The sequence below is a fragment of the Monomorium pharaonis genome, chromosome 8, assembly GCF_013373865.1.
Source record: "Monomorium pharaonis isolate MP-MQ-018 chromosome 8, ASM1337386v2, whole genome shotgun sequence".
Classification (NCBI taxonomy): Eukaryota; Metazoa; Arthropoda; class Insecta; order Hymenoptera; family Formicidae; genus Monomorium; species Monomorium pharaonis.
Window position 1 is genome coordinate 16312173 of NC_050474.1, and position 17111 is coordinate 16329283.

A 17111-nucleotide genomic window follows, 5' to 3' on the forward strand; every position below is an offset into this window, starting at 1 on the left:
ATAGTGCCTTAATTGCTACACTGCTGCACTGATGCAATTCGGCATCGATCGAAACGCCTTCTTAAGCGGACAAAGCTAGAAACTCTGACAGGTTTCAAAGTAGTTGTTCAAATCGTTTTGGAGTTAAAGGAAATAATTCTCATTTGCAATTATGGCTGAAAAAGTCGTAAGAAAGAAAAAGAAACATTGTAATTTGCTCTTCTGCATCTCTAAGAATACCAAAAAACGTATTTATCACAGATTCCCGAATCATGAAGAAATTAAAAGATATTATCCCACAGTACATCAAATGATTTGCATTTTCTCTTTCCACATAGCACCTTACTCCATCACCCATGTATCCTACTAATTTACTAATTGATAATAAAAACATCATTTTTGCAACAACCAGTCATTGATGTTTGTACATGTGCGCTTTCATTCGATATTTGAACAGCTACTACTTGGAAACTCTCAGAGTTTCTAGTTTTTGTCTGTTTAAGAAGGCGTTTCAGTCGCTTAACATGCCAAATAAGTTAGAATGGAAAAAACAAAAAAACAAATATACATTTGTCTATTCTAACTTATTGCACCAAGGCAGCAGTGTAGCAACAAAGAACAAGCCAAATAATTATAAAAATGATTAATTGTTTATAATTATAAATATCTTATAGATGTCGAAGTTAAGAAAAGCACTAATAATGCACATAAAGGCAGATTTATTAATCAATGCTCAACAGATTTATTAAAAAAAACTTTTTGCTTATAATCACACTAAGATTATCTGCTTAAACGTAAAAATAAAGCGTGCTTGCATTCTTGCGAATTTGATGGCAAGTATTTGTCATAAAAGTCCTGAATAAATTCTTCCACCTTAAAACCAAATTTTTGGTACAATATTAAAGCAGAATTCGTAGCCGATACGTGTAACGTAACGTCTCGCCCCATGCAAGTTTGTATCAAATGATACAACATAAATGTGCCAATGCCAGACCTTCGCCATTCTGGGCGTGTAAAAAAAAAAGAGATATAGGCTTCATTAAAGCCAACGTATGGCACCAAAATTGCAAAACCTATGATTAACTTCTTGTATAGTACAACGCATGTGAAATCTGGATATTGCAAACATTCGGTCACTGAAATAGATATTAATGATAAAAAATCTTGATACATTAAAATAAATAAACCTTCAAATAGTTCCTCAAAACAACATTTCTATGAAAATAAGTTAAAATATATTAGTTTCGATAAATTTTACAATTATAATTTCAATTAATTTTTTAATTGGAAGTAAATTCCTGAATCAATTTTCCAAAACAGAAGATATAATTAAGATGATTATATATATATATATATATATATATATATATATATATATATATATATATATATACATCGATAATATTGAAAGATGTATCAAACTGTTACAATTTATACACGCAACTTTTTGTTATTAAAAAATGTTGAAATTTTGATGCAAGTTTTAAATCGACAACTTATTTTTATTAAGATAACGATGATTAAGACATTAAAAAGACATCGTTTTGAGAAATTATTTCCAAGTGGAATAAAAGTCACTCATCAAGTAATATCACTTACAATCTATACCAGGCCAGAAGAATTGACAACAGAGACTGTTAATTGCGGGAATATGTTGAGGTCTGACATAAGAATAATCGATGGATGCTCTGGCCGGCGCTTTCCATTGTGGATTATTTCTGTTTACTTTTGCACAAAGCTCTTCCATGATCCGCAACCATAACGGTTGACAATCGGTCGCTCTTCTTATAAATGGCTTCAAAAGTCTATTCGTGTATGGGCTGTGTACAGATGTAGGTTCATTGTAACCCTGCAATCTGTGCTCAAAAATACATCTTAAATCATCACTAAAAAATCGATCCAACACCCGATCGCTTTTCAATGGAGTCACGAAAGCTCCTGATTTAGGTCCAAAACAATCAACATCCAATAGAGGAAGTCTGTATTCTCTCTTCGTTTTTCGCACGGCTAATTTTCGATATAATCTTCTAATAGCAGTCGAAGCTTTGTCGAGATTATTTTTATCGATTCTTTGAAGCATATATATTTCTTCTTGACGAGTCATGCGTGATATTTCTTCTTTGTCTGGAATATATACATTTGTTACATATTTTATAAATGTATATACAATTATATATACACAGCAGTCAAACTGTTTGTTACTTTTGGACTTTTAATGCAGCCACTTAAAATAAAACTAGATCAGTAGTATTACAATATTAAATACATTATTAAATTAACTAAAAGATCCTCTTACACTAAAATATTTAAAAAATTTATTACTAAACATAGTACTTCAACCAAGATTTAAACTTAGCTCTTCCTGCATCGTTTTAAGTAACTGCGTTGAAAGTTTAAAAGTAACAACGCACAGTTCAAATAAACTAAAAAATGTACAAATTACACAAATAAGTATAATTAAGATCTGCTATAATTATTTATTTGCCTATTTCTACTTTTATTTTCTCTAAGTTTCTTTTTAGGTAGCATAACATATAGCATATTCATAGGATGGTTTAAAAATTTAAGAACAGATTTGGGCAATACAAAAAGACCAGAAATTAAAGTTACATTTGAAAATATTTTGATAACAATAAAATGACCACAGCTAACGACAATATTAGTTAACATTCTAACTTAAACACTTGAATAGTGAAACTATGTCTTCGAGGTGATTGCAAAAAAATCAAGTATATTTTTTGCATGTTTAGCAATTGTTTTTATTTTTGTTTTTTCTGTAGCAAAACAAATTTTATATCAACTGTGTCGCTTATCTAGCATTTGATTTGTGGTGTAACTGCAAAGTTATCAAATGAGACAGTTAATAAACAGCAATTGTTAAAAGCACAAAAAAATGAATTGTGTAAACGTTTATATTTTATAAATTTTGTCAGTTCAGAAAAAAAGTAATTATAATGACTTATTTTGAACAACAGTGTTTTTTTATTGACTTATAAAAAAAGTGACAAAGTAACTAGAGTTAAGGGAGTTCCTCTGCTCAGACCCAGTACAATAAGTAGCACAGGGGTTCAAGTAAAGAAAAATATTCAAATGACTATTATGTTGCCTTCTTTTTTGCTGTATATGATCTAAAGTTAATAATGATGAATATAAGAAAAAATCGGCTATAAAGTACTACCTTCATTACTAAAATAATTTTTTTAAAAATTGAGAATAAACATTTTTCACTATTATACCACTCTTAGATAACTAAATTCAACAATTTAAAATTCATGTTATATTACTAGCAAACATGTACCACACTTACATGCTGTATTACTTCAATTATTGTAAAATTTTTTTATCTTATTAATTATTTCACTCAAACGTGCATCGTTTCAAAAATTTAACAGTATTTTTCTGGACAGCTAAGATGTATTATTGTAAAGTTTCACTAACATCTGTTCATTACTGCTGTTTAATACGACAATAAAAACTAAAAAATCCTGAAAATTTGATTCCCATAGAAGCCCATGTTAATAAAATATTTAATATCTAAATAACTAGCTAGTTCAACTTTCAGAAATTTTGACAGTCAATTTATATCACAAATTTGAACTTCTCTACAAAGTTTCATGAAAATCTATTCATTTTGATTTAACAGCAGAACTCCCTTAAAGAAGTGCTCGTCAAACTTGAGGTCAATAAAAATTAGTACACATTATTAACAAAATTTCATATTTCATATTTTATAGATTTGGAAATCTTTCCAGAATTAAAGTACATATTAATATCAGTCTGTAAATTGGACTTTATATTGGGAACAAAATTTTTTTATGTTGATCTATTTATCGACTTTTTGGGTATGTAATCTAAATTTTTATAGAATGATTTTATTTCAATTAGCCTAACTTTAAGAACACATTATTTGTTTGTTGAGTTACTAATCTAGAAATTCGAATTTCATGAGTATAAAAGTGCAGATCTTTTATATCAAGCAAGTATTGTTACAAAGTGACAATTCCAGACATCACACTCAACTATATATATGACTTTATTCCGCGCTTCCAAATGGAGGGGCGGGGTGTTTTCAAAGGGGACCACCAAACCCCTTTACAATCTCCTCCTCTCTTTATTCCTTTTTACATTTTCAACATTACATTCCTTCAATTACCAATGTTAAACAATATATTTCTCTTTACCTCCCTTGCGCCCTGGCCATTGTGCGACCTCACAACTGTTTACCCGTCCTCCCTTTCATGCCCCTCTACCAAATACCTAGATCATACAATACTTGCATCTCTTCTCCCTCGCGTCCTGACCATTGTGCGATCTTACAACTATTTTACCTCCCTCCCTTCCACGGATCTCTAACAAACCTCACCTTCTACTCTCCTCTCTTTCCCTTCCTCTCCTTTCTCCCTCAATTTCTCTTAAAACCATCCCGACCCCTCTATACTCCCTTTCTCCTTTACCCCTTTATTCCCCTTCACCTTCTCTCTATCTTCCCCTTTTTCCGTCCCAACCAATCTTCTGTCCTTTACCCACAACCTTCTATTCGTTACCTCCACCCTTCTGCCCTTTACCCTCTCCCTTCTTGCCGTCTCCATAATCCCCCACCTCATCCTTCTCTTCCATCGTAAAATCCTCGTCCACGTCCACCCCCATATCCCTTTTACCTCCCCCCTCTCACCAAAATCTCTGTCCTCCTCCCCGGATATTTCTGTAATTAGCACTCATCTTTCCCCTCCTCCTTCTTTCCTCCACTCTGTCTAACACTATCCTTCTTCCCAGCACCCTTTCTATTATGCCTTCCACAAACCATCTTCTCTCCTCTTCGTCATCTTCTTCCCCTCTCCAAATCACGTTCGTCTTTCTCCTCTTCCTATCCTCTTCTTCCCATTTCACTCTCTGTCTATCCTTCCGCGTAGCCCTCTCTTTTCTTCTTCTTCTTTCACCCGGATGGTTTTCTGTCCCTCGCGAGACACAGTACCACTATTTAATTAGTAGTTGAAACCGCATTCATGGGGGTGGACTGCGGTCTTTAGATTAATACTTCTTCTGACCATAAAGTGACTTGCCGACAGGGGGGCCACAGATCTTCTCAGTAACCTGAAAGGTATCCCCTAGCAGAAACTCAACAAGATTTGACCTCGGTTAACAATTCATATCATAAACCAATATTATTATCTATAACAATATATTATATTATCTATAACAAAGCTGATAATGGCCCTAGCAATTCCTTTATTAAGATTGATCAATAAACATTCCATCGTGAAAGGTGCAAAAAGTTTGAGTCAAAAGAGTCTACTGTAGAGCTCTTTCCTAGGGTTTATGTGTGTATTTAGGACAAGCCCAGAAAATGTGGTTTGTCTTACCTTATCCATCCACATTCACAGGCCGAAGACTCAAGTAGCCCAAACTCGTATTTAGTCGCATTCGTGTAAGGATAATCAACAATTATTTTATTTAAAAAATACAGTATTGTTCACGCGTAAATTTAAATTTTGAAATACACTCTATTTTTAAACTGGATAAATTTTCCATGTAGTATTTCCCGGTACCAATGTTAATTTTACTCTGGAAAGCCTCATCATATCCCTCATATATTCCTTTTAGAGTTGAAAGAAACTCAGAAAAGCCCACCGTATTAAAGATCCTCTCTCCTATCAGGGCTCCATCTTTAGCTGCCATGTAAGCCTGCTCATTCCCAAGAATTTCCTTATGTGCTGGGCACCATGTAAATCGTATGTTAATATTTCAATTTCTTGCTTGATAAATTTGTAGTCTGATGTCTTCTAACCATGGGTTGAGTTTCTTAGTAAAATTTTTATAAATGTCTGTAGAAGAATTAATGATGTCTAGATTACTTCTAGAATCCGAGCATATGTTGATATTCATCCAGTTATTCTCCACGCCCATTTCAATTGCTTTATAGATTGCTATTGACTCGGCCGAGAAAGAACTCGTGTAGCTGTTTAGCTTATATTTGCAGGAAAGATCCAATGATGGTATACAAAAGGCACATCCCACCAGTAAGCTCCCATCTTCCAGGGTTGTTCTGGACCCGTCAGTGAATACAGTTATCTCATCCTCTGAGTCTCCATGTAAAGCAATAAGATTGTTAAATGCAAGGTTAGGGTTATTACATAACAAGGCCATCGAACCCGATCTGCAGTCCACTTCAATCTCCTTCGTAGGCGACCAAATAAGGTATGTTGGGTGGCAATTCCAAATATATAAGTGTCTTTCATAAGGCCGTACCGTAGGCCATCTCGATATGATAAATGGGATATTCCTTTTAGCTACTTTCCTTGCTTGTGACACTATATACAGATTTTTATTTCTGTTTATTATGGCATTATTTTTTAATTGGATCAACTTGCATAGATATTTATCGGCCTTGTGGCTGATCCTTCTTATTAAGCTTTTCTGATTAGAAAACTTCTATGATACCCGATTAGGGGTAGATCTTGGTAATCCCAATGCAATTTTATATACCTGGCAAAGAATATTATACAGCGTACGGATATAGGATAAACCCGCATTCATAAACCATAGACTTCCCCACTCCAGTTGGGCTCCCACAGTTACAAATTTTAAACAGTATGTCGGGTTGATTCCCCAGGTGGATCCAGATATCCGCTTTAGTATATTCGTATAACATAAAGTCTTAAATTTCAAATAATTGATGTGATTTTTCCATCTGAGGCCCTCATCCAATATTACACCCAAGTACCTGACCTCCGTTTCACGCCGAATCTCCCTAGAATCCACTGTCAACGTTTCCAAGTTGATTCAAGATCTTTTTCTGTTAAAAATAATGAAATGAGTCTTCAGAATGGAAATTTCCAAATCGAGAGAGCTTAGCCATTTCTCAATGTCCACGAAGAATGAAGACAAAGAGCCTTAATTTGTTTCAGGCCACCACCGGAGCAGATTATTGTAATGTCATCTGCAAATTGTATAGTTAGAAAGTATGTGGGATATGCCACAATATATCCTTCACGTAAAGGTTAAATGACAAGGGGCTCAATGCCGATCACTGGGGGAGACCTCTCTGAATCCATCTTCTATCACACCACAGACCTGACTCATAAAATCCCGCATCTCTGGGAGTTAAGAAATTTAGGAAATACTTTTTATACTTAATAGAGATTGGCAGTTTGTTAATTTAAGCAAACATGAGTTGAAGATTTACGTTGTCATATGCTGATTTTATATCCAAAAATAGGGCTCCAGAAACCTGTCCCCTTGAAAAAGCTCTGTACACTTCTAAATTAAACATGGCCAAACAGTCTTCGCAAGACTTTCCTCTTCTAAACCCGTATTGAGTTTTTAGAAGAATATTGTTTATTTCTATCCATCTATTAAACCTTTTCAATACTATTTTCTCCAAGATCTTGGAGGTATTAAATGTGAGAGATATTGGTCTGAAATCTTTTTTATGGTTCTTGGGGATTAAAATTACATCGACTTGTTTCCATTCAGCTGGAAAGGATCCGCACTCATTATTCGATTAAAAATTTCCAGCAGGGCCTCCCAAGCGTTTAATGGAAGCTTTAGAAGAGAATTAGAGATCATGTCCGGATGCGGTGAACTATTGATTTTAAGGTTGGAGATAACAGACTTCAATTCATCCATTCCAAAAGGAGCACCCAAGTCATCACTTAGACTGGAAGTTATAAATTTGTCAAAGACATTACTCATTCAGTCGGGTGCTATGCTGTCGGGTGCTATTGTGTTTTTTATCTTTATCGATTTCCAGAGATTTGGTGGGTTTATAGGATTTAAGAATGCGCATCTCTTGAAGGCGTTAATAGTTTGCCAGAAGTTCCTTGTGCCAGTGGTTGCATTTAGCTCATTAATAAACGATTTAAAGATCTCTTTTTTCTTTCTTTTAATAGTTTTCTTGGTCTCGTTTGAGATTTTTCTATAATTAGCCAAATTCAATCAAAAGTTACATTTAACGAGCTTGTCGTATGCCTCCTTCCTTTCAGATACCGCATGTGCGCATTCTTTGTCCCACCAAGGTTGATTTCTTGATTTGTTAGAGGGTTTATGAACTTTAGACCTAATATCGCCTTTTTTACGGTCGAAGGTTATCTCCCCTTCGCCGTCAAAAACGCGGCCTCCAGCATGAATAGCAGTTATTGCCTTTGACCAAGATGCATACAATTCCGCACCCGACGCCTCCGATCCAAGAAGACTCTCAATCCCTTCAGATATGCATTCCATGAAAGAATCTTTCTTCATGCTAGACGTGTCTAATCTTCTTTTCATTTTATTGTCCACAATCTTTCTTCCTTTAGATCTTTGTTCTTTGCTTAATTTTGGAATAATTATTTCAATCGGCACATGATCACTGCCCAAAGAGTCGCCCCATGTGGACCAAATAACTCTCGAACGAGAAGGGCCTGATGCTAAAGTGAGATCCAGGACACTGGGATGTATCCTGCCGATATCCTAGTGAAGGATCCATCATTTAAGAGAACAAAGGATGATCCATCAATTGCAATGCCCAAGGACCTGCCAACCGCACTTGTATGGGAGGTTCCCCAAACAATATTCTGCGCATTAAGATCTCCACAAATATATACATCATGATGTTCCGATAGTTCTGTTAAAATGTTCATTAAACGAAAGCATCCTGTTCGATTAATATGCATATTAGGCGGTCTATACAAAGAAATTATCATTATTTTTCTTTTTGAATAAACATTATCCTCAACCAAAATTGCCGTATATTCAATTGCCACGTTCCTTGGAAGATTCAAATCAAAGTATATCGCGCTGATATTTCTCCTTATCACAATCGCTGTACCTCCACCAAAAAGATTCTCCAGTCTATCATTCCTAAATACCATGTAGTTATTGCATTCAAATTTGTACTTTGGATGTAGCCATGTTTCTTGAAGGCAGATTATTTCAAACTTATTCATTAGGTTTGTAAACTCCTGTTTTTTCCCGACAATCCCTCTACAATTCCACTGTAGAATTTTAAGGTTCATTGCAGTAGACAGTTAGATGTATTTCTGCCTTTAACTTACTTAGATTTACATTAGATAGTGTACTCTTCATAAATAGCTGCAACATAATAGGTAAGATCTTTAAATAATTTTGTTATTTTTTTCAGAGAAAAGAAGTTTCTTTACATCGTTGATTACAACATCTGCATCTATGTTTCTCTCATCTCCCAGATTTCCACATGAATGCCCGGAGGCACGATTCCTTGAAGCCACCAAAGAACCGCACAATGTGTGAGAACCTCTTCTTTCGTTTTGCCACCTAGGAGGAAGAGGTGCCCTAGGTTGTTTTGATTTCCCACTTCGGGAATCTAGGGGTGTCCTAGAAAAGCCCTCAGCTATTTGGTTTGGGTCATTGTCAGTCGATCCCTCAACGTTACCCCGTTCGATATCCGCCATGTCCACCCGGGCATAACCCCGGACTACGCCAACAATTCATGGCGCGAATCGACATGATGTCATTATTTATTAACGTGTCCAAAGCAGTCGGAGGATCCTGAGTATACATATTGTTCCATTCTAAATATGCATGTGATTTCATGAGATGGTGAATCTGTGATGGATTCGTTATTGCTTTGTTTTTGATGTGCCTTTTGGCGCTAAACTTAAAGCAGTTAGCATAGGCCATTACATGATTAATTAATTTATAATACCGGAGTGCCGGGTAGATAGGGTCCAATGAGGCGTGATTGCCTCCACAGTTAACGCATTTTGGAACTTCACTTTTACACTCACTAGCCTCGTGATTCTCTCCACAGATTGGTCATCTGATGTTACCTCTACATCCTCGTGAATAATGGCCCCATCTACAGCATCTAATGCACTTCCTCACTTTATTAATGTATGGTATTACTCTATGCCTTACCTTGTATAAGTATAAATATTCCGGTAGCAAACCTGATTCAAAGGTTATTTTAACTGAATTAGAAGTCTTCAAAGAATTATTATCATTTCGATCTATGTACTTTAATCGTTCCACCCCATGGATTTTAACGTTGAATCTTGATCTTCCAGAGCCCTCAAGTCCTTCCAGCATTTTTTCTTCCAAAATATCGTCATCAACGTCTCTTATGACTCCAGTGCGATAAATCTTAAAATTGGGTATATAAGCTAACCACTCATCAGAGATCAATTTCTTATTCTCCACAAAATTATTGCCCTTTTCGTAAGAGGAAAGAAGCACACACTAACGAGATTTCTTCCCTTTTTCCTTATGCTCAATATGTTATTATACATGAATCGACATCTTGTCTCTCTCTTCCTTTCATAGAGTATCCGGCCTATACTGATAGAATGCAAATTTCCAATATTTCTATTGGTAGCCTCTGGAAAGATCTCGATGTGAACCAAATATGGAGCCAGACTTGTCTTAGAATATCTGTTTAGTTGTTGATGTTCAATAAATTTTTTCCTGGTAAGAAAAGTATCTTCTGTGTAAGTACTAGTCGTTGTCATCGCCTCAGTTGTCACTGTAACTTCTTGAGCAACTGTATTGAGAATGGAGTCAGAAAGAACTAAATGATCCTTTGTACTCAGACCTTGAGATTTCTTTGCTCTGTTGATATTTTCTTGAGCCGGAGAAATATCTTTCCTTTTTTTGTTGCTAGTTGTCCAATTCCCTTATATTTGTTGTCATATCATAATTTCCGTGAGAGGAATCACTCCTATTGTGATTTTTTCCATTGTTCTTTGACATTCTTCCTGTTTAGATTTAACTATCTTGAAGTCCCCACGTATGTCTTTATGATTTACAACAGGGTGGGGTTCTTATCTATAGAGTATGATGAGGTCTCCCGAGAATTCGATCAAACAAATATTAGTTGAACTATCGAAATAATAGTAAATAAAGTAAATGAACTGTTAAAGCTATTAGATGATGTATTTCCAGTAGGTATCCTTTAATATTCTAACGTTCACGTGCAATCGACTATTCAGAGTTATTATTATTTCAAATAAGTATACTAACAACTTATGCTGGATGTTGGTTATCAATATATAATTATTGCGTGGAAAAATTCTCGACTTGTAGGCAAGCAATTCAAAAATGCGCCAAATCACAAGTTTAGTAGAGAAGCATATACGACAGTTGATTTGCCGTAGCGTATTGTAATCACTGCTTTTGCAGAATTTAGAGTACAATAAATACAATTATAGTCTTAACAAAAAGAGAAGAATAATAAATAATAATTCAGTAGATAAATCACAAAAATGAGCAATATATACACTTTTTCATTTCAAAATTAATAAATATATATATATAAATATGAATATACAAAGATTTCTTTTTTTTATATTAATTTCGTTTTATTGTATGTTAAAGCGTAAATGTCGATTAATTTTAATATTTATTCAACAAGAAAAAACTGATAATGCTGTCAGGTGAGGTAGTTCCAATATCAGGTATGTTTTAATATTCTAGCATTCGCATGCAATCGATTAATCAGATTAATATTATCTTAAAATTCACACAATATACTAACAACTCATGCTGGTTGTTGGTTATCAATATATAATTATAACGTGGAAGAATACTCAACTTGCAGGCAAACAATTTATCAATGCACCAAATCACAAGCTTGGTAGAGAAGCATATACGACATTTGATTTGCCGTAGTGTATTATAATCACTGCTTTATCAGAATTTAAAGTATGGTAAATACAATTATGAGCTTGACAAAAAGATAAGAATAATAGATACTCAATAAATAGATACATCATAAAAATATGCAATATGTACAATTTTTCATTTCGAAATTAATAAATATATAAATAGAATAAATAGATATGTATAAACTATGTATAATTTTTTCTTTAATACTTTATATATTTTTATTTTTTGGATTTTTCCCTTTTTTAATTGACAACTTGTAACACAATTTTAATGTGGGATTCAGTTCCCGTGATATACTGTAAGAATAATTAATTAATTGAATCCAATCTACGCTTCAATAATAATAACGACGTATATTTTATATAACAGACTTAAACATCTTTCAGTGCAAACAGCCTTTTAACCAATTATTTGTATAAATAGTGACAATTGTATGATACATTCTATGTTCAAAATTAGAATTATGATTATATTACTTTAATTAATTGTTATCACAGATTGAGATTGGTCAGATATTTCTTAGTATATCTTCTTCGCCGATTTTTCAAAACATGTTAAAGGTTGCGAGCTTTGGCGAGATTTTATTAAAATATTGCATTAGTTCAGTCTTATTAATATACCGTAATTGAATTCAAATGTACCTTTACAATTATAAATAACAAAGGAAATATTAGTTAAAACAATATAATTCAACATTTATAATAATGTAGTAACATAAGAGAAGACCTTCAGAAAATAAGAAATTAAATAATCGAAATTTGATCTTACTTTCTCAAGTCAACTCTGGTCTTTCATGAAATTGACCTTCCAATGTATTCATATGAAGAGAGTAAACATGCCTCTTATATATAAAACTCACGGATCAGTTGTGAAATTCAACCTTGACGCATAATTGTTACATTTATTTAGATTTCAATACCTATTAAGGTCTTTCAAATTAAGGTTGAAATACCTAACACTTAGTGTAGAAATTGTAAAATATTATAAGCTATACATCTTTTATCTTAGAAGGAAAGAAATACAGGGTTAAATTTCACACTAATGTAGTAATGTTCATAAGACAATTTAGATACTCCTCAGCAGACTCGTTCGTTCAGTTATAATAAAGTAGCTTATATGCAGGTCATTATCATGCATTAAATTCAAAATTTAAATATATCTTTGTATGAACATGAAAATATATATAAAGAATTGAGATTTATTGTATTGACTGTGTTCTTGTTGAGTAAATGCAGTGGGGACCCACCTTTTTGGTTGGTTACGAGTCTCGTGGTATTTCTCGTATAGCTCCGAGTTGAAATTGTTTTACTAGGCCTAATTTGAATTTTGAAGTTCCTTGATATCGCTCTCTATGATTAAGTTAGATTAGGTTAAATTATGTTAAGTGAGCTGCATGGATGTTGTCTCCTTTAGAATTATAGATGAGTTTTGATGGTTTTAACTTCTCTTGAGCCAGTAGCTTATTATTCGTTGTTCTTCTTGTGATATTCAGATGACCATGCGGTTAATACGCAATAAGAGCTGCACAAGATGGCCGGATGGTTTAGCGAAATTTCGCCGCCTGCCTCTCCAGTCAAGCGCCGAAATAGTTGTACTGATTTCCGGCAGCAAAAAGTTTTGGTTGATCAGTAATTCAAGCGCCAAAAGAGTTAAAAAGGACAATCACTGATTTTAAGATATTTCAATACTGTATATAATATTCGTGAGTAACTAGAGAGAGGTATCGGACCACGTCCTTTCTTAACGGCAGCCCAGAACGAAGTCCAGCGGCTAGACTCCAGCCCTCTCTCATCAATTCTTTTCCTCGTCTTCTTCATTTCTTTCTTTCTGTCGAACCCCTTCTTCCTCTCCTCCTCCCTCCAACAATCCGCCAGCTAATCGCCCTCCTGTTTTCTTCTTTTCCCTCTCCTCCTTCCCTCCATTGCCACTCCTTCTTCTCAATACCTCTCTCCAATCGTCTTCCCCTCCTTCCTTATTTTCTGTCCTCTGCATTACCTCTATCTTTCTCCTCTTCCGCTCACCTCATCCTGACCTTCCTTTTTTGTTTTTCTTCCCACTTGCTCTCCTCTTTCTTTTCCACTACTCTCCGCCATTCCTCCATCCTCTCCTTCGTTGTCTCCCTTGTCTCCTCTATCTTCTCCCTCCTCTTCTCACTCCATATCATCTTCTCATCCCTCTTCTCTGTCTCCTTCTCCAAACTACATTCTGTCTTCTTACTTTCTTTTGAATCCTCTCGCATCACCCTCCATTTCTTTTCTTCCTCTTCTCTCTTTTTCCCCTGCTCTCTGTCCTCTCTCTTCCTTCTCTTTCTCTTCTACTGCATACTTGCTCGCACATCTTTCTCATCAACCTTTTTTTTTCCATGCTCTCTCAGCCCCCTCAGCTCTCCCTTCATCTCCCTCAGGTCAACACTAATTTCCCTTGCTGCTTCTGTCACCTCCATCCTCTCTTCCTTTCCCTTACTTTCCTCACTAACCACGCTTTTCATACGTGTTTTCTTCCTCGTTACCATTCTTTCAACTTCTAACCTCCACACCATGTGAACCTCTCCACTCCTCGACATCGATACATCGACCCGTCTTCATCTTGCGTTCCCCTCCAATCGCTGCTCTCCTTTCTCTCCACTCGAAGAATCGATGTATCGATGTATCTATTACCCGGTTTATGGCCATGCATGCACTCTCCCCTTTGAGTATATATACATGGAGGAGGAATTGGCTATGGTTTCATGTAGACCGAAACTGTGTCCAAGAGTGTGCGAGAGAGAAAGGTATATCATGATACTCGCTTTCTCTGCGCATGCGTTAATATCATTATCTGCACCACAGTTTCAACACTTTTTGTGCACTTCTTGTGCACTTTTGTACTTATTTACGGATTGTATGTGTGTGTAAAACATACAATGCCAGCCATTGTACATATAGCGTTTGACGCATGCGCAGAGAGAGCAGGTATCATGATATACCTTTCTCTCTCGCACAGATCTTGGACACACTTTCAGTGCTGGCATTCCTCCTCCATGTATATATATACTCAAGACTCTCCCTCGCGATTCTTCTCTCCCCATTCCTCCTACTCTGCATCACTCCTCTTCTTATCATTCCCCGACTTCTCAATTAACTCCTCCATCTTCTGTAATTCCTCTTCTTTAGATATTCTCTTTTACTCTATCCATTGTCACCACTCTCTTTGGCGGAACATGTGTTTGAAAACGCAAGCGCTTTCAAACCCGCTACCACCAATCCTTCTCAGTCCTACCAACACAAATCTGTTCTTCTCATTCCACTGCGTGCACCACTCTCCTACCGCCCAGTACCATCTGCCATCATCTCTTCCATCTTCTACCACTTTTCCTGTGCCTCTGTGCTCCTCTAGCCTTCCTCTTTATATCTCCCGTCTCCTCCTATACTCCGACCGCATCTGCGCACTGCTTTCCTCACCACATCATCCTCTTTCCTGCCTACTCCGATTTTTCTTTCTTGTCTCCTGCTTCTTTTACCTCCTCCGCCCATCTCCCTCCAATACCCGGACTTCCTTTTTACTTCCGCTTCCTCTTCATCACACTCTCCTCTTTCTCCGCCCCTTATCACTCCACTTTTATCACAAAACTCCGAGAGAATCTCCGGAAGAACTCTTCCGCCATTTTTCCACACTCACTAAAAATACCACAAATTAACAATTTTGTTCCATTTTCGGTATAAATTCCATAATGTAAACCGATAGTAATGCGTAGAACGTTTTAATTCTAGAAAAGGATTTTCAAATCTATAAAAGAAATAAAAAGACGCATTAGAAAAATTGTCTTTTTATCAATAAAACAGATGTCTCCAGCATTTTTTTATGGTTGGATGGCAGCAACGCCGTTATAATATGTAATACAGATTTCGTGCTACGCATGCAATTAGTAATAAAAAATAACTACTGTTAATGAATGACTTAGCCCAAGGTCGTGGACGGCGTTTTGTTTCTTTAAACCAAGAAACTGGAGGCTGCTCTTGTAGCCATGTACTCATGGAAACTGGGCTGTCGTTACTGTCCTCATCATATCTTTCTTCCTTAATCCTTTTAATTTCGTCGCCACTATTTGGCGATAGAGTATTACTCGTATTATTCAACCAGTTATCCATCAATTGTACTAAATTCAAATTGCTGTTTTCAGCTTGACAGTCGCGTATCGAATTGGAGATAAATGGAACATCATTCTCGTCACGTAACATTATATCATCTTCGAGATCCATATCTAAAAGATATTTTTTTCAAGTCAATATATACAACTTGTTTTTTAAATAACGCTAACTATATAGTGTTATTTCTTATAAAAATCTAACAAGGAAACCTTGCAAACCCGTAAATTCTGATTTTAATGAAACTTGGCATAAATGTAGAGGGGGTAAATACATGAATTTAGAAATTTTTAGTTTTGGTGCCCAAAAACGGTTTGAAGGGGTAAAACCACCATTCAAAGTTCAGACATTTTTGCGGTTTTTCGATATATCTCGTAAACTGAACAAAATATTAAAAAATGTTTCATACAAAAGTTTTACAGCATAAATACCTCCATTTAACTACGCTATTCATTTTTTGAAAAAGAAAAATTTTTTTTATAAAAAAATTTTTTTTTAAATAAATAGCATAGTTAAATAAAGGTATTTATACTGTAAAACTTTCGTATGAAACATTTTTTTATATTTTGTTTAATTTACGAGATATATCGAAAAACCGCAAAAATCGTCTCAACTTTAAAGGGTGGTTTCACCCTTTCAAATCGTTTTTGGGCACCAACTAAAAATTTCTAAATTCATGTATTCACCCCCTCACATTTATGCCAAGTTTCATTAAAATCTGAATTTTCGAGTTCGCGAGGCTCCCTTGTAAGTCAAAAAGTCCTTATTAATGGGTGTTATTTCCCTGTAACAGAAACACCCTATATATGCAGGCTATTGATCAGCTGATTTTAGTGCTAAAACAATTTCTTTTACATTTGCTAGTATATTCAATCGTTACTTTTAGACTTGAAAGCAGCTGTTAAACCAGAATAATATCACATATATTTAAATAATTGTGTGTAAATTATAGTTTCTCGCAATGCATTTATGTTTATTATGCTTTCTATTACAAACCATTTAACTCATCTTCTTCGAATAAAAAATCAGATAATGTCTCTGTAGGTTGAACGTATGCATGAGTATACATTGAAAAACTTTTATTTTTGAATAGTTCTCCACTGTTGCTATCCTCTCCGATCGAGAGACTGGAATCTGATGGTACAGGACTGTCCGATGACTTGCACGACTTTGCGCCAACATGTTTTTTCCTATCCATCATCACTTTGTTATCTAAAAAAAGAATCTGTGTCATTACCGATGTTCTCTATAAATTACATTATGAAGGACATTATTCATATATTCAGATCTATTGTACTACCTGCTAATAGCAGATTCCTGAAATCATTTAAAGACAAGAATTTTAATACTAAAATGTTGAGACTTTATAAACGTTTTCAAGAATTTTTA

At 35.1% G+C, this 17111-nt stretch overlaps 1 protein-coding gene across 3 annotated transcripts in view; it reads right to left on the minus strand.

The window, feature by feature from the left end:
• Nucleotides 1-681: 681 nt before the first annotated feature.
• Nucleotides 682-17111, minus strand: part of LOC105836181 (cysteine-rich protein 2-binding protein) — a 42574-nt gene continuing 26144 nt past the window's right edge. For all 3 annotated transcript variants that reach the window (XM_036290627.1, XM_036290626.1, XM_036290628.1), the window contains exons 4-7: nt 16719-16934; nt 15521-15838; nt 1579-2103; nt 682-1115 (exon numbers count right to left, since the gene is read on the minus strand). In XM_036290627.1, the coding sequence (XP_036146520.1) occupies nt 760-1115; nt 1579-2103; nt 15521-15838; nt 16719-16934 (1415 nt within the window). In that variant the 3' untranslated portion in view covers nt 682-759. The remainder of the gene's footprint in view (nt 1116-1578; nt 2104-15520; nt 15839-16718; nt 16935-17111) is intronic.